General features: G+C 44.0%; 1 protein-coding gene across 2 annotated transcripts in view; it reads left to right on the top strand.

The window, feature by feature from the left end:
- The window catches only part of MYO5B (myosin VB), a 149,360-nt gene extending 124,565 nt beyond the window's left edge, over positions 1-24,795 (top strand). The window contains exons 27-39 of one of the 2 annotated variants that reach the window (XM_027794504.2): positions 2,986-3,237; positions 4,046-4,143; positions 10,270-10,347; positions 13,584-13,782; positions 14,622-14,715; positions 15,948-16,091; positions 17,191-17,342; positions 17,684-17,773; positions 19,765-19,915; positions 21,072-21,357; positions 22,455-22,629; positions 23,598-23,678; positions 24,493-24,795. In XM_027794504.2, coding sequence (XP_027650305.2) covers positions 2,986-3,237; positions 4,046-4,143; positions 10,270-10,347; positions 13,584-13,782; positions 14,622-14,715; positions 15,948-16,091; positions 17,191-17,342; positions 17,684-17,773; positions 19,765-19,915; positions 21,072-21,357; positions 22,455-22,629; positions 23,598-23,678; positions 24,493-24,645 — 1,953 coding nt within the window. In that variant the 3' untranslated portion in view covers positions 24,646-24,795. The remainder of the gene's footprint in view (positions 1-2,985; positions 3,238-4,045; positions 4,144-10,269; positions 10,348-13,583; positions 13,783-14,621; positions 14,716-15,947; positions 16,092-17,190; positions 17,343-17,683; positions 17,774-19,764; positions 19,916-21,071; positions 21,358-22,454; positions 22,630-23,597; positions 23,679-24,492) is intronic. The other variant, XM_027794505.2, reaches the window with a different exon arrangement.
- Positions 24,796-25,203: the final 408 nt, after the last annotated feature.

Below are 25,203 nucleotides of genomic sequence, written 5' to 3'. Positions count from 1 at the left end.
AGAAATGGAAGAGATGGCAAATTCCCAGCATGGCAGTGCTAACCTCTGATTTACACAGGCTCATACTTTACCCAGTGCTGCTATATAAGCCCCTTCCCAAAGAATGAGGCTATTTCCATCACGGTTAGTGCTTGGGTACCCCTTTCACACCTCTGTAATGCTGTACATGTTGGGGACAAGTGCGAGTTCAAGTTCAGGATGCCCTGACTGGATAATTTGTCAAATAAATAACCGCTATTCGACTATGGCTGAAGAGTGAGCATTTCTTGCAGCACAAGTAGAAATCTCCCTTTCCACATTCAAAGCATTTTATTTAGGCTTCTGTTCTGCCATCGCTGATGCTGGTGCAAAAAGGGCATATGGGCAGGGGACAGTAAATATCTGGCCCATATCTATAGGTATTTTAACATTGCTCCACGAAATGCACCAAGAAAGGAATAGGGAATGGATTTATGTGTGTAAACTCTGAAAAGAGGCAAGGGCATGGGCTCTTGGGATAGGGTTGTTGGTTATTGCTTTTTTCCTGATCTTCCCAACTTTGTTTCTAATCAGAGCACAGCCTGAGGTGACCCGTCCCTGGATTTAGCAGTGTGGCTGACCCTTTCATAAAAACAAAGGAGGAGGAGGAGGAAGGGGAGGGAAAGAAGAGGAAAAGGAGGCGGAGGAAGGGGAAGGGGAGGGAAAGAAGAGGAAAAGGAGGCGGAGGAAGGGGAAGGGGAGGGAAAGAAGAGGAAAAGGAGGCGGAGGAAGGGGAAGGGGAGGGAAAGAAGAGGAAAAGGAGGCGGAGGAAGGGGAAGGGGAGGGAAAGAAGAGGAAAAGGAGGCGGAGGAAGGGGAAGGGGAGGGAAAGAAGAGGAAAAGGAGGGAGGGAAAGAAGAGGAAAAGGAGGGAGGGAAAGAAGAGGAAAAGGAGGGAGGGAAAGAAGAGGAAAAGGAGGGAGGGAAAGAAGAGGAAAAGGAGGGAGGGAAAGAAGAGGAAAAGGAGGGAGGGAAAGAAGAGGAAAAGGAGGGAGGGAAAGAAGAGGAAAAGGAGGGAGGGAAAGAAGAGGAAAAGGAGGCGGAAGGAGGGGAAAATAAAAGCAGATGTCTTACCCAGAAATAACAAAAATCGCGGTGTCATTGTGTAGAAAAGCTTTCATCTTACCCTTCAGCAGTCTCAGCATGATTAGAGAAAAGTGGAAAGCAAGTCGATGCTCTGGGCACATAGCAAGAAGAGTTAAACCCAGTTTGGTATCTGTTTGACACCATGTGCATGCTTTTCAAACTCTTGTTTTAAAAAACAAATAAAATTAAAAAATAAATAAAAAGGGTTGTCTCTTACAAACTTCCTGTGCTGAGCTGTGATTAGTGTGGATGTGGAGGAATTACTGGGTCTAATGCATTTATTATACTTTTTTTCTCTTAAATGACAGATGGTATAAAGTACCTGAATATGCTCCGTTACTGATGGTGTTTGTTCAGCTAGAAGTATGCTGGCTGTCCACATGCCAGATCAGCTATTCTGTTCACACCTCTGCTGTGATAAGACATGCTATTTATAATTTTTAAGGATTTATAATTATAACACCCATTTCCTATGGAAGCGAGGTTTACACAGCTGTGCTAGCTACACACTGTATAAATTGTGCAAATTGCCCATCCCCCCCAGCCATTTTTAGATTCATTAGCTCACCTCAGCTAAACTGATAATGAAGCAGATCTCCCATAGATGAGAGAGATTGTGCAAGAAAGCTGTGGAAAGGCTCAAAAGGCAGTGGGGGAGAGGGGGAAGCACCTGGATCTCAGTGGGGAAAGAGCTTGTGCTATTTTAGACACTAGAGAATCCACATGGATGGGGGTTGTTCCCTAAGAAAGAGCTTGGCCCCAAGTCAGCCAGGCACCAGACATTGTCAGCTCACTTACAGATGTCTTGTTTTTCCCATGCAGTAGTTGGATATGGATCCTGTTGGGTTTTGGCGTTGTTGGAGAGGTCTAGGTGTGTGGGGACAGGAGGGAGCAGTCCTGGGTGCTACCATGGATGGCACCTGGTGATGGAGGATCTCATGCAAAGAGAAGGTGGGTTGTTGGGATTCAGGCTGTAAGCAGAACCCCGGGGGTCTGGCTCCCCCCTTGTCCATGACCCAGAGCAAGGACTGCACCATCTGCAGGAGCGAAGCTGCTCTTGATCCAGCTGGGATGCTCCAGGCAGGTTTTGGGTGCTGTTAAAGAGCTGCCTAATGTTCTGTTACCACCTGCAAACAAAGCTTCCTGGTAGAATACTGAAATAAAGGCTGTTGCTGCTGCCAGATTTTTATTCTTCTGTCTTCTACTGTCATACCAAAGCAAATAAGCCCTTCAGTTGTCTTGGCAAACACAGCGATGCTCATGCATCGTTATTCAGGAGAAGCAGTTGCCGTCAAACTTGTACGGTGTTGCCCCTGCCTGTCAAATGCCAGCAGCTGATGAGACATCGGGTGAGAAAATCCTCCAACTGCAAACATAGCACAGGGGTGGGAGAATTATACAATGTATGAGAAAAGAAGCTGTAGTGGGAGTTCACACAGCTGTAGCTCACCTAATGGGATGCCTGCCATGATGAAGGGTAATGCAAATTGGCATCTTTCAGCTTATCTAATGAATATGAAAGTTAAGCTAAACATCATGGGGTTTGTGGTGACTTCTTGATTTAGAAGGAAAAGGGAGGGAGAAAAAACAAACGTGTTTGGCTTCTCTAATGACTTGCTTTTGTGTTTAAAAACAGTGTCACTGAATAAAAAAATCTCCCTGTGTCACCTTGTATTTTGTTACTAAGTAGCAGTAGGCTACTGATTACAGCAAAAATCTCTGAACCACTCATGGCTGGCCTGGCAGCGAAATCCAGATCCTGCAATGAATTGATTGTTCAGCTGTGATCATCAGTAATTGAGTTACCTTACAGGCATCTCAGAAAAGGATGAGGCTCTGCAAGACAGTTTATCTAAATTGGTTAATGGCTTGGTGTTTTCCAGAGGCAGGAGCTGGAATCAGAGAACAAGAAGCTGAAAAACGAACTCAATGAGCTGAGGAAGGCTATCGCAGACCAAGCAACCCAGAACGACTCGTCCAGCGATATTCAGGACAGTTATAACCTCTTACTGAATCAGCTGAAATCGGCCAACGAGGAGTTGGAAGTACGGAAGGAGGAGGTGCTGATCCTGAGGGCACAGATTATGAAGACAGCCCAGCAAAAAGAGATGGCGACAAACTTGGTAACTGAGAGGGTAATGGATTTTGTTTTCCTTTTCCCACTCTTGTTGCTGGGAATTCACAGACTGCCTGAGTGATGCTGTTTCTGCTTTGGTAGGCTCTGGGCAGCAGGATGGCACGGAGAGGTTATAGAAAGTTCTGCCTATGGATGAGTTGTAGTCCATGACATCATTTCAGACAGCTCAGGGCTGTATGTCCCAGGGTGATTTTTACTGCTGTAGGGTGCTGGAGCCCATACCTGATGAGGTCTAGCGAGCCCATGGTAAGGAGCGACTTCTTCAGCCCTGCACCAAGATACGATGGTCTGAGATGTTCCCGGTGATGTTTTGTGACAACTAGCTTATTCTGCAAAGAAATGGGATGGGGGGAGAAGAGCCTCTGGACCAGATTTTGCTCACTTGATGCTGGAGCAACTGTGATATGTTTCTACTGACATGTAGGCAAGAAGAGAGCCTGTCTTACCAGTCATTCAAGGGCCTTTTGCTTAGATTCGTTCAGATGGAAGAGTATGTTTTCTGGAAACTCTCACTTGGGCTTTTTAACTTACTGCCTTGTCATTCCTCGAGGTTTTGGTATGTTTTGTACTTCAGACCACACACCCACTTGATCTCCTTCCCAGGTTCACTGCATCCTCCTTCCATCTCCTAATCTCTGCTACTGTCTGTTTTCATGTGTGTGAATTCATAGAAACTCTCTAGTCAGATGGATGCTCCGAGAAAGCTCTGCTCAGGATTGCTGGGATTTGTTCAGTATCAGGGACTTCGAAAGGCAGGAAGAGATGTGCAGGATGTCACGCTGCTGTGTTTTGCATGTTGAATTTAGGAAAGCATCACTACCAGTGACAGCTCGCCGAAGAGTGACGGGCACATTGATCAGGAGGATGTGACTGAAGCCTACCAGTGCGTGTGCGAGACGAACCGGTAAGCATGGCCCAAGTATTTCCAGCAGCAGGAGGGGCTGACAAAAGTGTGAGGGATGGGATCCAAACTAAAATTAACGACGTGTTTTAGAGAGTTACCAGCTTCTGGATTGTGTTCTGGGCCTGGGGTCAAGAATGGGCCATAAAGATGAGACTTGAAGGCGCATGTCTTGTAATGGGTGAGGAGCCCTGCTGGGGGCGGTGTGTCGCCAAAGGGAGGGGAGATACTGGGCAGGTAGAAAAGACACCATGGAGGTGAGCAAAACTGGATTTTGACTTTGCTTCCAGTACATATATAGTAGTAGGACTAGGATTTGGGATATATTTAAGAGTTACTTATTTCAATTGAGTCCTTATACTTTGCTGGGAATACAGCCCGGTTCCCTCTTGTTTTCCTGGAGAAAAAGACCGTGGTGGCAAACCAAGCTGATGAACACACACTGTATTCTCTGGCAACACCCACATTCTTGATTTTTCTTGCATCTAAACAGAGAGTTGGGAACATCTGTTTGGTTACAGGTTTACCATAGCGAGGTTTAATATTGTGAACATGTGTCTGTCCTTACAGTAACAATGGGCTAGATCAATCCCTGCAGCTATCCAGGAGGACATTAAAAAAAAAATTAGTATCGTGCAAGAAGACAAAATTATATGGCTTAAACCGCAAGATGATATATAAAGCAAATATTTATTTTACCGCAAGGAAATCGAATGTTCATCATCTTTTGTTTTGACAAATACGATGTTTGAGGCTTTTTTCCAAAATAATTTGCATTCAGCAAGGTACTCAGAAGACCTAGCTGTTGTGGATTAAGGGCTTTTGATAATACAGTATACTTTGCCACTTTGGAAACTGGTTGCAGAAGGCTGTTAGCAGACCAGGCTGGGAAAGACCATGACTTAATTAGGATTTTGTTCATGCCAGTACGAATATGAGCAAAGGCATGCATGCGCTCTTTGAATGCAATATGAAAAAACATGAAGAGTTGATTAACCCTTTCAGAACTGGATGGCCAAAAAGGTGCAATGGGAAATCCACGTGCCTGGATTGATGTGCAAAAATACAACATATATAGCTGTACAGTCAGCTTTGGTCATTGTGCCTGTGCTATATGTCCCCCAAATTCCTGCCATAGTATGGGCTAGATTTTTCTGAATTTTCATCTATTTTACTTCTTGTAAAAGCTCTAGGAAAACCTTGGAGAACTCCTGGTGTATGTGTACAGACAGGCTTCCTGGAAGGGCTGGGTTCCACATGCATTGCATTTAAAGATACTTTAAAACCCTGATGGCTGGACTGAGGTGCTGTCCACACTAGTTCCGCCAGCTTTCACTTCTGCCCGGGGACCTGGAGGGGTGGGGATTGTTAGGGTCCAGGGCTCTTGTGGCACTGGGTTCTCACCTGGGCATCATGTCTAGCTGGGTCAGGACTAGTGTTTATTTTTTTTCGATTTGTTGCCATTGAATATTTGCTTTTCTGAAGTGAACTTGCTGATGAAATTTCTGCCCTTCCTGCAGTAGAGGTGATGAGATTGATTTAAACATCACCTTTTTGTCAGTAAACCGATGGAGCTCAGTGTGCTTTGTACTGCAAGGTGTGGGGTTTGGTCACTTAATGAATTCTGTGGATTTCTCCTGTTTCCTTCCAACTTTCTCCTGGAGCTGTGGGCACTGGTATGGGGTGTGAAATCCCACTGTTGGGCACAGCTATAATTACTCCCTTAACTTCATTTTCCAGTGTGCACATCTAGGGATGGTTAGTTTGTGTTCAGGTGTTGGTAAAGGAGCTGGAGTCAAAGTAAGAGTTGCTGCTTCCATAGGGCATGTGTCTGCCCAGGCTGTATCACCAGTCCCCAATAGTAATTGATATTTGGTCATCCTGGAGTACATGTTGTCCACTTTCTCCGAGCCTGCCAGGAGACTCTGGTCCTTCTTCAGGTGTTCTGGTTTCCAGACTTAACAATTACTGCAGGGAGAATTGAATCAAACACAGGAATCATCAAAAACAATCAATCATAAAAAATGTTACAATGATCTAATTTTCCTCAAGAGTACAGCTGTCTCCCTTGCGATTGCGCAGGTGAGTTGCGATTTAAGAAGTTCATGTGATCAGGTCTTGGTGGTTTGTGGCCTCTTGAGATCTGAGAGGGGCAATTTGCGGTTTCCAGGCTGTTCCCTATTAGCTCTCTCATCTGCCTCATATGAAGCTTGGCTGGAGCTTGGCTCCTGTAACACAGTGGCTCTGTGTACTATCAGCCTGATTTTCTGCACTGATTTATCCAGTGGCTCATTAATCACCACCTGCTTCCCAGTTATATCGTTCCCTGTGCATTTGTTTGTATATTGGATTGGTTTATAAACTGTAGGCTTGAGTTGATGGCAATAAAACAGATGAAAACAAACGCTCAGGGAGCATGGATTATTGTATTTGTGGCTATAAATTAATATGTCCTCCCCCCAGTGCAAGTTTGCATTCATTCTTATGCAGTGCTATACCCAAGTGTGTCAGCATGAGAAATAAAACTGCTTTGTCTTTATAATCTTGATCAATAAATATTTTAATGGAAAGCTTTTCTGGTGGGATTGCAGTTCTGAATTGGGATTAATAAGCAAGAGCCACTTTTCTCCCACCTGCACTGCAGGAAGTGCTCTCATCCCTCTTTACCCCGATAGCTCTCATTCCGCGGGCTGTTTCTAACTGAGGTGGATGCTCTTCCACTGGTCCAGTCCGATCAATGCAGTAAAACCATGGTCCACCCATGGGTCATTCCTAACTTGAAGTCATCATGTCTTAGCTATTTAGGCTGGGGAGAAAGCATGGCTTTATTTTGGTGGGAGACAGACCTTTTATTCACTCTTTGTCTAGATATATATATAAAAAGCCAGGACTTTTAAATACAGCAGGAGGAAATCAGGAAAACTGCCAGGTGCCACTAACGCTGCCCACATTGAGATTCTCTTTCTCCACGCTGCTCTCAGAGGAAAGCCCTTCGATGCCAGGTCAAGAGGGAGTTTGAATTAAAAGCAGCCCCTTATAAATGCAGCGAACTCAGCTTGTTTTCTTTTGGTTTTTTTTTTTGTTTGTTTGTTTGTTTTTCCCTGCCGACTTTCAACTGCTAAAGGGAAAAACATGAAGTTTCCAGCTAATTTTCTGCTTCAGTAACTGAATGTAAAGCTCAGTGGGCTTTTTGTTCCCTGTTTCGGTTCTTGGGATCTTTCTTTCAAGCCTGTTTGATCTTGCTGGAAACGTAGAGCCAACAAAAGAGCAGGTGGTGATGTTAGAGATAATAACCTGGCAGCTCAAAGCAGATCAGGCTTAGTCTTTGAAATTAATTTCTGTGCTGACTTCCAGGTGATGTCGGTAGAGTGCACGGGGATTTTTGTGCTGCTGGGTAAGTCCCACCTGCAGTGCAAAGTGAAGGGCTGATGCTGGTTTCCCATGGAGGATGCTTTTGCAGCTGGAAGAGGCCATAGCATGGAAAGGGTTCATATCTCTGCTTCCCACTCTCCAATGTGTCTCTTACCGCTGCTTCCCACTCTGTCTTATATCTAATCTGTGGTGTGCATTAGTTTTCCATTTAGTTAAAATAAAAAAAAGCATATCTGTGTTTGAAAATGAAATGCCCCTTCTTTATTAAGAGATGATGATTATCTGAAGATGTTAAAATTAGCATCTCTGGGGTTTGGTGTATGTGCATGTCCTTTAAGCTACTTGCATCAGGCTGCTGGGGGAGGGGAGGGAGGTGTTTGGGCAGGAATTTCTCTTCGATCATGGAGGCACTTTGCCAACGGCAGGTCGCCAGCTGCTCCCCCAGACCCGTACCTCCAAGATAAGGATAAAGGAGAAATGAGGCTTTGCAAGTCATGCCCTTTCAACTCCTTTCAGCCTTATTTGAGAGAAGGTTTTACTCAGCATTTTAGGAAATTATTTTGGCGCATACTAATTAATCTAATTAGCTTGTAAGGACCCCGATTGACTTTTAATGTCTTGGTCAATATGGGCTTCTGGGAGAAGGGGATCTCTGATTTCTGAGGCACTGCTGTGTTGACGGACATGGACCAAATGCTTATTTCCCAGGGCAGTTTTCCCTTAGTATAATGGCACCCCCTTGAGTGGATTTCCTCATTTACCGCAACGCATACAATTAAAAAAGGAAAGAAGGCTATTTTTCAAAGGAGGCTATCCAGGAAAATGCATCTCTCAAAAATCCTGCTCATTGTGTTACTTCCCAGGTCACTGACTTGTAATAAATAGCAAGGATCCTTCCTGCTTTTTTTCATGGTTCTCAGTACATCTTCTGTTAAGGTTATCTGAACAAACAAACAAAAAAACCCCTTACTAATAAACCGATCCAAATCAGACCAATAAACCCTGTATCTGTCAGCCTACAGACCCTTTTGGAAATGTGCTGCGCATGGGGTAAACCCCAAGGTTTTAATTTAAATTTGTATATACAGCTTTAACAGCTGAATTTTCCAAATGTTAATGCATGAAACGTTTGCTAGTTTTGAGAAATGCTGTGCTCCTACACCAGGATGGAAGGGATGTACAAGCTGTCTGCGGTGGTGAGACATCTCTTGAGCCCTTTGGTGGGAGTGCTGCAGCACCGCACCTCTCACGGCTTTCCTTGTGTGAAGATTTGCTGTAGGAAGTTTGTGTCTTGTGCTTTTCCACTTAAATATGCAGAGCTTTCAGTGCCAGTGAATGGCATCTGCTACATCTCTTTTCAAAATAGGAGATGTATATTGGCTTGGTGGTTCTTTTTTTTTTTGTCTGAAAGTTTAATGATCTATTAAGTGATTATTTTTTTTGTGGTTATTTGATTTTTCTATTATTTTTTCCAAAAAAACCCCTATTTTCTAACTGACATCGAAGCCAAGTGAAATCTTACTGTAGCAAGTGTTCCTAGTTAGGCTGACCACTCATTTTTAATGTGTTCAGCACCTCATTAAAGAAGATAAATAAGCTTCCTGCCTTTTATAACATTTTTTTTTAAAAAAAAAACCCACAACCTATCAAAAGGAAACTTTTAATATTAAAGTGAGATGAGGCTTTTCTGGGCATTTTTCTGCCTGGATGCGTACGGCGGAGATTTGATCTCATATGGATGGAAGGAAACAAACATCCAAGGGGTGTTGGGACCGAAGGTTGCCCTGAGGAAAGGCTCATGTGTTTGACTTAATGGCTGAGGAGAACCTTAACTGAAATAGAAGAAATTTATTTTAAACTGGTGGAAGTTGCTGCAGAAGAAAGAAAATGGAGAAACTGGTCTTTAAAATGTCTTACTGGTGGAATATGCCAGAGCACAGAAGGTCTGGGACGGAACTGTGCCAGGCTATCGGTGTACAACAAAATACGGGGTTGGGTTGTGTTTGCACTGTGAGTTGGAAGTGCCTGGGTGCTGTTCCAGCTCAAAAATAGTTCCTTTTTTTTTTTTTTTTTTCGGGGGGGGTGGGGAGAGGCAAGAAGACTTTTTTGGAGCTGCTAAGGATCACTCTGTACTTTTCATTTCACACCATCTGTGTTTGGACAGCTTTTCCTTACCCCTCGTGCAAACTTCTGCTCTCCTATTTATCCCCCATGGTCCTTGTTTCTCCTCCCTGGGTTTAAGCATAAGGTTTTAATGAGGATCTGAGCTAGCTCGTGTTGCCTGGGCTCACCAGCTTTTCCTTGCTATCATATGGGAAACAGTTTAACCATACAGAATCAAAAACTCGGGCCTTGGCCTCCAGGAGTTGGGCTTTTTGATAAAACCAGTAACCACTCAGGAATGATGTTAACCTGCCAGGAGGTTGGATTGGGTGATCTGGAATGATCCCTTCTGACCTGCATGATTTGGGGTTCCTATGTTGGCTGCAGTGGGTTGGGGAGGAGAGGGCTGTACGAGGACACATTTCACAGCTGGCAAGGGAGGAGAAGCTCCACTAGCCAGGGGTGTCAGATGGGGCATGACCAGGGCATGGTTCTCCTTCACTGTGGTGGAAAAGTAAATGCAATGTAATGAAAGTGTGCTTTAAAAAATAAAACCGAATTAATAAGGGTTCTGTACCTTCTCCCTTTCCATTGCAATTGACCTTTTGTCTTTCTCTGTCCTCTTTGTTTCCTTTTTCTGTCCTTTATTTCTAGCAAGACTGAGGACTGGGGGTATCTCAATGAAGATGGAGAGCTCGGCTTGGCTTATCAAGGTTTAAAGCAAGTTGCCAGGTCAAACACTTTCTTTTTTTCCACTGCTGCTTCTCCCTTCTCTTCCTTTCACTTGTCCTTCTTGTTTCTTTCTCTTCCTCTGCTGTTGTTCTCTATAAGACCTGTTGTCCTCTATAGGAGCAGCCAGAGGTAGGATATCCAAACTGGAGGAATTTACATCATAGTGTGGTTTGGGTTGGAAGGGACCATAAAGACCATCTAGTTCCAACCCCTCGCCATGGGCAGGGACACCTTCCAACCGACCAGGTGGCTCCAAGCCCCATCCAGCCTGGCCTTGGGCACTGCCAGGGACGGGGCACCCACAACTCAATAGTTGTGGATGGAATTGAGACCTTCCTCTTAAAATTAGGGAAGTCACTGCAATTCTAATTGGGCATTGCCTGGTGGTAGCTGTTGTGACTAATGTCAGAGCTGTGATTCAGTAAGAATTATGTTAGGTTAATGGGAAATTGTATGATAAAGGTGGCAGGAAGCTGTACTCTCCAGGAAGGCAACCCCCCCCCCCCCCCCCCCCCCCCCCCGCCTTTTAGATGTGGGGGTTTTTTTCCTGAATTACGCTAAGATACGGTACCTCCCTAAACTGTTTTCTCCCAGTCCTTGACATGTCAGAATTGGAGTCCCCATGCTTGTGTTGTGATGCTGTCTTCTTTGCATGCTTCTGGGGATTGTGTGCTCCCATCCATGCATTGTCTATAGGTATAAGGAGGAAGGTGCATGGTGGACGCCACAGTGCCATCCTTCCAAGGCTTTCCCTGTGTCCTGGTCTGGTGGGAAAATATCCCAGCGGGACACACCGGGGCAGTACCTGCAACCGCTGTACGTCCTGAGGAAGCTGGTGATTCTGTAATGATCTCTCATCTCCAAGCTAATGAACATCTAGAAACACAGCTAGGCAGAAGGACTGCTGGGTTCTTCCCCTGGTTCAGCCTGGTGCTTGGAAGAGCAGATAATTAAATGTTAATCAGCCTGTGTTCTCCTTGCAGGGTGGTTATGAGGTGCCGATGTATATGGTTTTTATAGAGGATGAAATGAGTTGATTAAGGATGCTATGGAGAGGAAAATTTAAAATATTTTTTATAGTCTAAAGTGGTTGCATCTCAAGATACCAGAGTAAAACCAGACAATAACAGGAAAAATATCAGCGATGATTCATGTGGTTTTTCAAAGCAATGTAGGAACTCCAGTTCATAGAAGGAGCATGTTTTTCTGAGGCTGGCTCATGGCTAATCTGAACTTATATGAAGAAATAAAATGAAAATTAAGTACTTGATGCTTACTTCATGGTGGGCAGGTACTTCCCAAGCCTATTAAGAATATAACTCCTGACATGATTATGAGGCTGTGTGCATTATTTCCCGTGTTTCTGTAGTTGGAAAACATGCTTTTCTGTCTTGCTGGAATGTAGGAGTAGAGATAAAACAACAACAACAAAAACAAAAAAACCCCAAAATAAAACAACCCTGGAGAATGATTAATACTATGATTAATACTTTTCATCCTGAAATTTTTCATAGAAGGCATGTGTTCTTTTATGCAAGCCCTGGAAAAAAAACAAACCAAAAAAACGACAAAAAAACCCCACAACAGCAACAACAAAAAAATGCTTAATTGTTCCTGCAGGGAGACAGTTCACAGGCATGAATCTCCACGAGTTTCCCAGTGGACCCAAAAGAGTTGTAGCTTTCTCCTCACTGGCACAGCTCTGTGTCTGTGCTTGTCCTGGGTGTCCTGCCAAGCTGTTGACACCAGAGTCTTCCTTGTCTTTAAGGATTGCTGTTTGCATCCGATACTAGAAGAGATGAAGCCCCTGAGCCAGGTGTGTGGCTGCCCGTAGCTCTGCTGAGGAGAGCACATCCATGAGCTACAGCAAGGACATGGGCTTGTTTATCCCCCTGGATCATTCCTCCTCCTTGCCACCATTGCCCAGTGTAATCTGGGAGTAATACTTTGCAGTTTCTGGCTTGATGGCCCTTCCTCTGAGTATCATACCTTCTGGAGTCACTTATTTTGGTCTTCTTGAAAGAGCAGGTGGAGATTTCTGTTAAGCAGAGGGTAGGAGTTACCCTTAAAAAATTAATTACTGTATCACTTGCCAGGTTTATCAGCATGCCCATCAGCATGAGTGTGTGCAGGAAAGCAGTTAGCATCTCAGTGATGAATTATTCTTCTGCTGGATTAACAAAGGCATGCTGGTTTAGCAAATGCCTGGGTAATACATTAACTAAATGTCCTAACCCTTTAGGCCAGCGTTTCCCACTCCCCCACCCCCCCAGGGGTTGTCCTTGTGCACAGGCTCAGGGCAGGGATGGAGGGAGAGCTGCTGTAGGGGAAAGATGGGTGGGAGAGGATGGTAGGGCAAATTTTTAGAGAAAAAATTGGCTACTCACTGAAAAGTAGGAGAAGGGCTAGTTTTGGTGACTTCTGTCAGCTGTGTATCATGGCATTTGTGTTTGTATATCATGGAGTACAAGGAGAGAAGTCTTCTTTCCTTCTGGTGAAGCCAGCAGCAGCAATGAGGGCAGGAACTGATCAAGATGATGGAAAACTGCCCTGTGCATTGTTTTCTGCGGGTAGTTTATGAATGAAAATTGAGAAATACATGAATATACTTCTTTTTAAGCAAAGATAAGTAGCAGCTCTACAAACGACTAGAAGGAATGATGGGTTTCGCCTTCTACCTTTCTTGAAACTCCTAGCAGTAGCAAATGAAGCCTGTGGCAGTCCAACTGAACAGAGTCATTTGCAAGACATACAGTTCAGTTTTCAAGAGTAAGAACTGATGTTTGAAAGGGGGTGAGCACAAGAATAAATGCCCTTCAAGCTGAGCTTTCAAAAAAAAGCCCGTAAGTGTTGATATGTACCGCTGTCTTGCCATGTATTTGCTTTTTGCTAACGGGAAGAGTAAAGGAACCCAAATTTGTGATACAGTTACAGAAAAAAGGGAGTTCCTGATTTTTTTTTCTCCCTTTTATTTAAAAAAAAAAACAACCCCAAAACAAAACCCACAAAATTTTGATCTCATGTCTCTAATTTCAAAACTATTTAATCTGCAGCATAGCAAATGACAGATTAATGTGGCAATAATAGCTGTAGCACCACTTTGTCTGTGTCAGTTTTATAGGGAGGTTGACCAGGAGCATCTCCTGAGTTAGCCGACTTAGAAGGATCTAAACCCAAACAATGGTTACTACCATGATGCTGAAATCACAGTCTGATCAATGTGGTCCTTTTCTCAGGTTGCTGGAAATGCAGCTCCAGGATCAGAGAAGAGAGCATGAGCAGGAGGTAGAAGCTCTGAAAAACCAGGTGGATGTAATGAAAGAAGAGCAGGAGAAACAGCAGCAGGCTTTCCTGCAGACCTTGCAGCTGTTACCAGAGGCCCAGGTGGAGTTTGGACTTCAGCAAGAAACTACACGTCTCACCAGTGAAAATCTGGTAAGAGGCTGAACTGAGTGCACAGCCTAAGGAAGAGGGGGAAAAAAAACCAGGGTGAGAGAAAGGAGATGGGAAGCATGAAGGGGAAGGGGAAGTGCTGGGGTCTCCCCCATCCCTCATAAACTCTCCGCAGAATCCTTCAGCATCTCCCACTGGTGCACTTGGGAGCGCTGGTACTTGGCCTTGAACCATTGTTCAATGGCTGTATGACTCTTCTGACTCCCTCGGTACTTCATTTTTTAAATTTTTTTTTTAAGCCTGTCTACTTTGTGGCATTGCCTACCAAATGAGATTGCTGAGGACCCCTGTACTCTTAATTATGCACAAAAAGACAACATGATCCTTTTTTCTTACTGGGATTTATTGGGAATGTGGAGGGGCGGTTGCCACTCCAAAAAGTTGGCCTGGATGATGATAAATTTTCCCTTTCTCACTCCTGTACCTGTGTGCAAGGTCTGGAATGACTGTTGTTCCCTCCTGAGTTCAGGTTAGGGCTTTTTGCCTTTCTCAACAAGTCCGGTATCTAAATAGTGTTGGAACTGTTTTAAACATCATTAACAGCCAGGAGTAAAATGGATTGGGTGGTGTTTTGTATTGCCTGCTGTAGCCTGCTTCTGGAAAAAGCAGGCAGACGACATCCACAGTCTTTGTGGTTTCGGTGAAGGTCTCTCTGAGTGATCCAGGGCCAACATGGCTTTTCTACCAGGATGCTCACACTGTGCAGTAGCAGTGCATAGACCAGACTGCCAAGTGACCCCAGCCTCAAACTCACCCCAGATGAGTTGGTTTTGGGTTTAGTTATTATTTTTTCTTAACCCAATGCATCTTCTGTTTTTCAGGCTCTTAAAGAATTGCTAGAGAAGTTGGAAAAGAATGAAAAGAAGCTGAGGAAGCAGCTGAAGATTTACCTGAAGAAGGTCCGGGATTTTGAAGGTGACTTGGCTGTGGGTAGACATTGGGGTGGGGGAACAGCACTCTGGTTTTGCTTTGTCAGCCAGCTTTGGAGAGCTGCAGGATTTTTCTTTTTCTTTCTATTAAAGTAAGATTTTTGCTCATTCTGGCACTTAACTTGCACTAAGCTCTGAGCTCATTGTTGGCACGACAGCAGGGACCTGAGAGTCCAGATGAAGCTCCTAGGTCATGCTTCGGCTGCCTTTGAGCAAGTACAGCTGTGCTGCAGTAGCTTTAGCTTGTTGATGGCGTTAAACAAAACATTGGAAGAGGGTCCATGAAGTGATGCAGGGTGAGCGCTTGCTGGAGGTGTTGATCTGATGATTGGCGTACCAGGGTTTGGAGGGTAATTAAAGAAACCTTTTTGCTGTCATTGCTGTTACTGCTTTGACCCAAGCATGCATGTGTATGTATGTCATATAGAGAAGGAGACCAGTGGCTAGCAGGCAACTGTTCTGATCTGGCAATTTTTGAGGGGGAATTAAAACCACTTAGGATTAAAATACATATGTATATTCTGCTTGATCAGAAAAAAAATCTTAAATGTCACATCTGTGTTGTATAGAAGGAGCTTCCCATTCACTGGAGATGCCATGATTAATTGGAGAATCCCATTCTCAGGAGCTAATTTTGGAAATCTAGGCATTAAGTGAAATCAAGCTGAATAACTGGAGGATTTCCATGGCTAGCACAGCTGGTCTCTGTCAGCATAATTTGCATGCAAGCAGCCTGCTGCTTACTGCAGTATTTGCATGCTGGTCTCTTCTGTTTTATTAAACTTTTATGGAAGCGCAACGTTTGACGGTGTGTCACCGCAGTTTTTGAGCTTTACAACCAGGCAGAAGATGTGATGCTTAGGTATTTTTTCATTGCCTGGCTACCTTTTTTCTCCTCTGTGAAAATCATACACTAAAAAAGCTTCCTGTAAGGTTACTATCTTCTAGCCTGTGGTTCCTTGGAAAATAAACGACAACTTCATCTTTTCCTCTTTAGGTCCACTTTTTGCATTCTGTCATTCATTCAGAGTCAGAACTACTGCTGACTGGTAATTCAGGACCTGGTTCTTTATATTTTTGTAGGTCTGTCAAAGCTGATAATGTTATTAGGAATTTAATATATAACGCTTTGACCTGGTGTCTGCTCTAAGGCCAATGAAGGGCCTGAATAGTCCTTGATTGCCAGGTACAACCTTTTGTGCTCTTTTCTTTTCGCAGCAACCCAAGCCATTGTACCGATGAGGGGGAGGTGGCATGAGCATAACATACAAGTTGCTGTCCAGAGAAAGGAGAAAGATTTTCAGGGCATGTTGGAATATTACAAAGAAGATGAGCCACTCCTCATCCAAAACCTTGTTACAGGTGAGGAACTTGCTCTGCTCCTGTTCCTGGCTCCTCCTCCTCTTGCCTGAGAGAGTTTGTAAACTTGAGAGCTCAAGACAGGCAAATAGATTGTGTCAAATTAATCCCTTTGGGGGCTGCCTGTTTTCATTGGAAGTGATTTTGGTATGTAAAGCAGCGCAGCACTAAGCAGATAGACCAGCATGGATATTATCCTTAGGAATAGCAAAAAAATGGAAAATGCAAAAAGGAGGTTGCAGTTTTTACAGCAGGCAGTAACTTGCTGAGCTTGATACAACGTGGTAATAGATGGGGAGGGCACAGCAAGGGATAGACCACAGGGATTTTGCACAGCAATGAAACAAAGGTAGTTGGTTTATGAGATAATAACAGATAATAAACTTGTGAGCTCTTTCACGCTGAAAGTTCTGATCAGAATTGCTGCAGCATTCCCTTACTCAGCGCTATTAGAGAAGTCAGGCTTCCCTGGCTGAGTGTTGGTATTTGCCATCACTCCATAACTGCAGCAGAATCTAGTGAGGATCTAAAAAGTGCTCAAAGAGCAGTGTTAGCCCACTGATGTGGTCTTTGATGTTCCCCTCATCAGACAGGCTTTTTCTTTAGGGGCTGCAAATTCCCACATCAGCCATTAGGATTCAGTAGCTTGAGGGAAAGAGTGATTTTACTATGTTGTGAATTTGGAGGTGGGGGTTTATGACCTGTGAGAGGTATTCCTGAAAGCTTCCTGGAGCTTTTTTCTAAGGTTATTTGTGTGCTGCTTGGGTAGGCTTTTACATGGTAGAGAAGATCTAATGCTACCTGCGCATCCGTAAGGTGTAATGGGACAGTGTCACAAACTTCAGTGCAGACGATGCTACCCTCCTGAGCCTTAGTCCTGCGGCTCTGCTGCTTTGGCTGGCTCCAGCAGGTCCGTCTGTCCTGCAGTTGGGCTTCTGGTTATGTGTCTGTGCTGCAGGGAGGGATGCAAGCTGCAGAGATGAAATCTCATCTTCCACAGGGCTGGGGGGAGAGGGGTTTGCCTGGGTACATCTCCAGCTCTGGTGTTCCCTGCTTCACGTGGCAGTTGGTGAATTTTAAGATACTTTAAAAAAACTTCTAGATCTCAAGCCTGAGGCAGTGTCTGCTACTGTTCCCTGCCTTCCTGCCTACATCCTTTACATGTGCATCAGACACGCAGATTACATCAACGATGACCAGAAAGTGCACTCCTTGCTCACTTCCACTATGAACGGCATTAAGAAGGTGCTGAAGGTAGGTGTCCATCTGTTCTCTCTTGTCTTGGGGTTGAGAATGGTGCAAGATGGTAATAACCATGTCAAAGTATGTGATGTTCAGCTCTTATAGCGATTCCCAAATCAAGTCAGTCTTATGGCTTCACTTTATGTAAGGAGAACTACGATCTTAGCAAGAACATTTTGCATTCACAGATTTTAAAAAAATATTTGCAGGGAACAAATGGCTAATACTGCACATTCTCAGAGAGAGAGCTTCCTGATTCTGGGTGGGGAAACTCAAAAGCACTTTGTCTTGCTATGTCAGCAGCACCTGCTGAAGGGGGGGTGGTCTCACATGTTTTAATTTTGTTCCTCCAGAAAAACAACAATGATTTTCAGATGACGTCGTTTTGGCTGGCGAATACGTGTCGCCTCCTGCACTGTTTAAAGCAGTACAGCGGAGATGCGGTAAGAAACTCGTTGTTGATCTTGAGTATGTTGGCATTCCTCCAGGAAGGGTCTTCAGGTCTTCTGGGTCTAGTGACTTCCCTCTGGTAACGACATGGGGTCATCTCTGCCTTTTCTCTTTTTGTTAATTTGGATATAACGCGAGGCAGTTCCTAGAATTGTGGTATCACCGAATGGTTTGTGTGGGAAGGGACCTTCAAAGTCCCTCCAGCCCAGCCCCCTGCCATGGGCAGGGACACCTTCAGCTGGATCAGGTTGCTCAGAGCCCGTCCAGCCTGGCCTTGGATGTTCCCAGGGATGGGCCATCGGGCACCTCTCTGGGCCGCCTGTGCCAGTGCCTCACCACCCTCGGCGTAAAACATTTCTTCCTTCTGTCTAGTCTGAGCTAGACTAGAGGTTCATGGGCCATTGCACTGAGACAAGACATTTGAGAGCTGAAACCAAGACCCTTCCAACAGAACATGTACCAGAGTATTTTGAATTTCATAGCCAACCATGCGCCTTGATTTGCCTGAGCAGGGGATTTCCTTCTGGTAGGCTGTTTTGAAGGCTGTTCCCCTGGCTTTAGTAGGTCCCGCAGCTTTTCATTACCCAAGATTTTTAGACAGGTGAAAACTGTTCCAAATTTTGTGATTTTTATTCTGATTGTTTCTACTTGACTTTTTTTTTTTCCTGTTCAGTTCAACTAGATCAAAATAACCCTTCAAGAGAGCAAAAATGCATAACCACAATGTGTGATTTCAGAAGGAAATACTCTCATTTCTTGCTGCTTCAGTAATATTTCATAAACTGAAATACATTTTGTTACAACTGATCCCTTCCGACAAAATCAGATTATCGTAGTCCTCTTAGTATGTTACGCGCTGTCATCCTTACAGTCATATGTTCTGGGTATCAAAATTTTCAGCAGAGCCAAATTATGTCATTTCTCATTTAGTCTTGATTTGTGTTAGATATAGTAAGCAATCAAGCTTTAAGAATAAGTAAAAAAAATTTCATGGAATCAGTTTAACTACTCAGGTCGTTCACAAGATGATGGCTTGTGTGTAAAACCTCAGTGCAGGACCTGAAAAGTTAAATTAAAAAGAAAAGTTATTTAGACAATTCTTACTAATATATATGCTCCTGTTTGCCCTCTTCTGCCTGAGTGACAACATTACATTTAAAGAAAATTACTTAGTGAAAACAACAGGGTAAAAAAACCAAAACAACCCAAACTTAAATTTCACATTCTTTGCCATTATTTACTGTGTTAAATGAAGCAGCTATTTACAAATTCAGTTGATAATTTGGTGCAAAAAAACGGGTGTGTGTGTGTGTGTGAATCTTTCTGAGAAGTTTCCAAAATAGTGTTACATTTAGTTTGAAATCCAACCAATTTTTAAGAAAACAGGTTAAAAAGAAAATCCCAAGTCTTGCAGTGCAAAAAGCACTTTTTCATTGGTGAGGTAAATATAGAAATTCTGAAGTCAACTCAAATTATTCATGTTGTATTTTTGCATTTTACTGGTTGGCAAACAACGAAGACGGTTGCAGAGTTCTCATTTTGACACCAAACTGATAACACTGTATGAATAGGCAATTAAAGCGTCTGTGTTAATTACAAAATTAAATCATTGCAACTCACAGGGATAAATAAATAGCTAGAAAAAGTTTTTCAGGGACTGAAATTTTCTAGTTCATATATATATATATATATTGCAGTTAATACAAAGGTTGATCCTTGTGGAAGTTAAAATGAAAAACTTACCGCTTAATGATGCTTTTCTTCAAAAAGCATCCCTCTAATAAAAATTTGTGAACAAATGGCTGAGTAAATCAAAAGTGATTTATGAGTCTTGATCCTTTCCATAATAGAGTAAAAATGTCCTTTGGTAACATACCTGGATATATTGTATATTTTAAGTTGTTTTTTTTTTAACTAATACAGTGACTTCACTGGACTAGAAGTGGAGTAATGAAACCGGGTGTTTTAATCTCCTCCTGTTCAGGGTTTCATGACACAAAACACACCGAAGCAGAATGAGCACTGTCTGAAGAACTTTGACCTGACCGAGTACTGCCAGGTGCTGAGCCACCTCTCCGTCCAGATCTACCAGCAGCTCATTAAGATATTAGAGGACATGCTCCAACCCATGATCGGTAAGTTTGTAGCACATTAGCTTTTAGGAAGGTGTTTTTTTTAATTACCTATTCAGAGTGTTCTTCAGACCTTTGTAAGGTGCTGGCATGACTTCTCGCTGAAGGAAAAGCCCGCAGCTGCTAGAGAGAAATATGCTACACTAAAAAAAAAAATTTAAAAAAAAATCTTGGTTTGAAGCAGGTCCTGGTGTAAGCAGTGACCTGGAGTTAGGGAAGCAAACCTGGATGAGTTTTTATTTTCCCCCATGATATGCAACTAATAGGGATGAGGCTTATTTCCCCCATGATAGAAAGTACCTCCTTCCTTTCTGTGAGGGAAGTGAGGTGGTGCTGGTGGTGTCTCTAGGAACAGTGTTCCCCTCCAGACCAGGTTCATGGTTAAGTTCTTTATGTGGAAGTGTGCATTATGAGGGAGGAGAGAAATGGGAGGAAGAAAAAGCTTAGCAAAGACCTTGTTTTGCAAGGGTGAGTCAGTATAACAAGAGTTACCTCCCCAGCTACATCTGTCCTCCTCCTTGCTAAGCTAATTGAGGGTCTGTCCTCAGTGCTTTGTATTTTCTAACTACTGGTGTTTCCCTTGAGCTCCCAGCCTGGACTCCTGTCTGGGACTGTTTCCCTTTACCCTCCAAATGTCATTGCGCAAATTCTGGCTGCATCTGGTGGCATCACTGCGTGTACCTCCTGCTCCTTGTAGAAAGTTGTCCCATTCCTCTATCAGTCAGGCTGTAAGAATTTTATTACTTTTAATCTATCTTTATTTCTCCCAATCCTTTGAGCTAGTTAATCACTTTGACTGCAGAATTTAAGGCTCTGTGGTGGGTATAGAGGGAGAATTGATTACAACTCAAAGGAGAGCTGTTCCCTGTTTCTGCAGCATGGTAAGTGATTTCTGTATAGTAACACCAAGGGGCAGGGGGGGAGGCGAGGCATGATCTTACAGATATTTTTGTGTGCTTCAACTGTTTCATATTTTCATAGTAAACTAGTAATCTGTGGATCAGTTCTGCTTTCAGATCTCCCAGTGTCCATCGTGGTGCATCACTGAGGCTGCTGCATGTTTATGACTGCCCACGAAGGGACCAATTCTTACCTCTAGTGACTGTTAGGTGGATGCAGGCTTTTTTAGCTCATTTCCCCCCCCCTCCCCCCTTTTCAGTGTCTGCGGTGCTGGAAAATGAGAGTATCCAGGGGCTTTCGGGTATCAAACCGATGGGCTACAGGAATCGTTCCTCCAGCATGCCAGATGGTGACAGCTCCTACAGCTTAGACGAAATCATTCACCAGCTGAACACATTCCACAGTGTCATGTGTGACCAGGGTCTGGACCCAGAGGTTGTGCAGCAGGTCTTCAAGCAGCTTTTCTACATGATCAATGCTGTCGCCCTGAACAACCTCCTGCTGAGGAAGGATGTCTGCTCGTGGAGCACGGGCATGCAGCTAAGGTGGGATGGGGATGTACCTGCTTAACGAAGTTTTGTTGATTTTATAAGGTAGTGGAAAATAGGAAAATAAAATGCAATAGTGTAAGTGAGGGGAGAAACTGGATTCAGCAGGAGACCGATGCAGTGCCCGTTAAAGCTAACGCCCATTGTGTAATGTCTGTGCAATGCAGTTTGCTGTGCCACTTGTGAGTTAAATGCATGTTACAGTAATTATCTCTGGGGTGGGCTTTCCCCACCCTTGCCTGAGCGGGAAGGCTGCACAAAGACTACACCAGGTGAGGTAGGATGGATTGCACGTGGGATGGAGAAGTCTGTGGTGTTCTCCCACTGCCATGTCTGCGAGTTTCAGGTAACAAGTGCTGTGGTGCCGAAGGCTCCGATTCCGCAAGTGGATCTTAAACAGAAACCCCTGTTGCTGTGCGCCTCTGGCCTCCTGTGAGCTGCCCGCAAGCGGCAGCACAGACATCTGCTGGGCTGAGATTAGGGGCCTGCCTGCCCCGTCACTGTCTTAGTGTAGTGTTGTAATAAGGATTAAAAATTGAAAGGACAGCTAGCGCAAACCTGCCAGAAAGGGGCAATGAGTATTTGTCAGCCCTGGCATAAATCTATCAACTTACTTCTCGGAGCAAATTATTTAAACCTTCCTTCTGTTGTCCTCTGCCCACAGTGGATCTTTACATGTTCCCCTTGAGCCTGAGAGTGGGCACAGGCAAAGACATGTTTTGTGTAGATGTTTTCAGAGGTCCTTGGGTACTTTGTAGGATTTTGTTAGCATTTAAAAGATTTTTAAAAGTGTAATTTTAGTTGACTTTGGAAATTTGAACGAATCTGAATGCTGTAGAGAAGCGCATCCCTTGTCCTGTTTAGCTGTTACATGGCTTGTCTATTTCTAAGGTACACAGAGTATGAATTTTGCCAAGTTGTTGAGTATTAAGCTTTGGTCTGGTTGTCCCTTGCCATGGGTATTGCAAACGTGCATCACAAAAAGCCACGTATACCAGCACTGCTACATACCTTAAGTCTCAGAGAGGATTTTTGAAATGCTACATCTTATTTCTTGACTTTCAGCTCACATCTTGTCTTGTTTTTTCACCCAGGTTTAACATAAGCCAGCTGGAGGAATGGTTGCATGGGAAGAATCTGCAGCAGAGTGGAGCAGCACAAACTTTGGAGCCCTTGATTCAGGCAGCGCAGCTTCTGCAGCTGAAAAAGAAAACCTCAGAAGATGCCGAGGCCATCTGCTCCTTGTGCACATCGCTCACGACCCAGCAGGTAGGGAGCAGGGCAGAGATTTACACCAGAGGGTACTGCTAATTAAAGGAGAGGGAAAGGGTGGTCTCCTGGAGCCAGCTCTTCACTGCCCCAACTCAGTGTGCCATTCGCACAGTGGGGACAGCTTGTCCTTTTCAGGACAGATGTTAGGTACTGAACCCTGTCAGAGATGGTCACCATGGTGGCTCCTCTCTGGCAGCGCCTCTGATGGTGCTGGAGCTCCAGAAGTCGGCAAAGATGAAACCCAGCCCTGAGGAGGTCATGGTATAACTCAGAACTTCGGGATTTTAAACCCACCTGTTGTTTTTTGCCAGGGTCTAACCTGGCTAGGTCTGCAGGATGCCCACCAAGGATTCACATTCGGGGCAGGAGACTGAGAACTGCCCACCTAGGCTGGCTGGCTGGGACCTCAAACTTTGAGACTCTGTTCCAGGAGGATATAAACTCAGGGGTTTTTGCTGCTGGATTGCCTGGCCTTAATTTGACGATGTTGTAGGAAGGGAGAAGTGAGAGGTGTGAGCTGATCTCCAGTGGTTCGTGGAGATCCTTTCTCCTGTATCTCTCATTGCCCTGTCTTGAACATGTGTTCTTGAGAGAAGCCAAGGGGTGGCAGGGGAGGAGCAGGAGTGAGGGAGCATCAGGAGAAGTGTTGTAGAGGTGACATCAGAAGTACTGGGAAGTGGTCAGCTGTGTCACCGTGTGCCAGCCAAGTGGAGTTCCTGTATAAAGCTGTTGTTCAAGTCTATTCCCAATTTACAAACGTTGCTGTAAGAAGTGGCTTTGACAGGTCCACGGAGGCTTACAGCAGGCAAAGGAACACCAGGGTGATACTTGTGCTGCTTCTGCTTCCCAGTAGTGTCATGGGATGCTTGTTATGGCCGTATCAAGACAAAGGGTTGGTGGTGCTTTGTATTCTGAAATAGTTTGGCTTCTCATGACTGTCTGTAATCCTATTTTGTTTTCAACAGATTGTAAAGATACTTAATCTCTACACTCCTGTGAATGAGTTTGAAGAACGTGTGACAGTAGCTTTCATACGAGACATACAGGTAAGTTAAAGGGCTTTAACGTGGAGGAGGTAGTGCTAATGACATCTGTATTAAAATCACTACTAACTCAGGTGTTTTGTAATAAGCATGCTGCTGCATGTTGTCCTGAATTTAGTTCTCTGTATGTGCACACACTTACTTGCAACGTAGAGCTGCAGGGATAACCAGGCTGTTAATCACAAAGAGCAATAAGCACCTACGCTCCCAGCTCAGCTAACCAGCTCTTTGGTAGCAAGGTGACTCAGAAGTAAGGTGGCAGCAGTCAGTGAAGCATTGGTGAAATGGAGCTGCTTCTCTGATACAATCAGCTACTAAAGGAAAAATAAATAAATTAAAACATTTTTTAATGCTCTCAAGGAGGAGGCAGGAAAAGGAAACAGAAATGTGTTCAGCTACTCCTGGAATGTGTCCCCATCGCTGAGCGGCTGAATCAAAAGTGGTCTGCGGGTATCATGTTGGTTAGTGGTTGGACTTCACGATCTTAAAGGTCTTTTCCAACCTAAACAATTCTATGCTTCTGTGCAGTGCTGCTGCTGCTGTGCGAGGGGATCATGTCATTTCCAAGTCCTGTATCTTGCTTTGTGGTCATGTAGAAAACATAGCCAGGTTCTTCTGAAACAGTTTCTTACCACCTGTGTAGAAGTTGCTGTAAATATTTGCTCAGAGGTAGGCTGCTGCACCAGAGAACAAAATAGTTCTGTTTTTTGCAGTATCTCTAAAATTGTGTACACTTCTCAAACCTTTGATGACATTAAACATGACAAATGCAAAGGCAATAACTGATACTAACTTTTTCTTCTCCCACACCTCATAGAAGCACTTGCAAGAGCGCAATGACCCTCCACAGCTGCTGTTAGACTTCAAGCACATATTCCCAGTTTTGTTCCCGTTCAACCCATCCTCCATAACCATGGACTCTATTCATATCCCTGCTTCCCTCCACTTGGAATTTCTCAAGAAAGTTTAATTAAGCCCATCTGTCATACCCAGAGACCTCCAGCAACAAAAGAAAAGTCATGAAAGGAATTTAAGGAGCTCTTTAAATGTGGACCAAACAGGCTTGCGGAAGAACCAATAAATGGATGTGAAACTGTACAGTAAAAAAAGAGACTGATCTCTATGTGATTTTTTTTTTTGCTAATTTGCATCTCAGAAATAAGGATACTTGAAATGTAGATTTATTTTTTACTGCTTGATTTTACATTGACATAGTTCAAAGCCCATAATCACTAACAAAAAAGAATGGTGAGTGGGAGACAGCTTTGATCTTTGCAGGTGTCTATGAAGAAATGAGTTAAATCTAAAATGAAATCTGAAACACCTATGCTGCCTTGAAGGATGTAGTTTGTCTAATAGCTGGGTGGGTTTGGATGTATTAATAATGGGACATGCAATTCTGCCTCCTGTTCTTGCTAGTAACTGCATCATGCTAGTGAGTGGAGAAAGTGAACTGCAGAAGGTGCAAATATGTATTTATCGTGCCATTTAACGTAACGGGCTTGGACGCTGCTTGTTTCCACAGTGT

Source organism: Falco peregrinus, chromosome Z (genome assembly GCF_023634155.1).
Source record: "Falco peregrinus isolate bFalPer1 chromosome Z, bFalPer1.pri, whole genome shotgun sequence".
Taxonomy (NCBI): domain Eukaryota; kingdom Metazoa; phylum Chordata; class Aves; order Falconiformes; family Falconidae; genus Falco; species Falco peregrinus.
The sequence above is the reverse complement of the archived record's forward strand: the minus strand, read 5'-3'. Positions and strand labels throughout refer to the sequence as shown.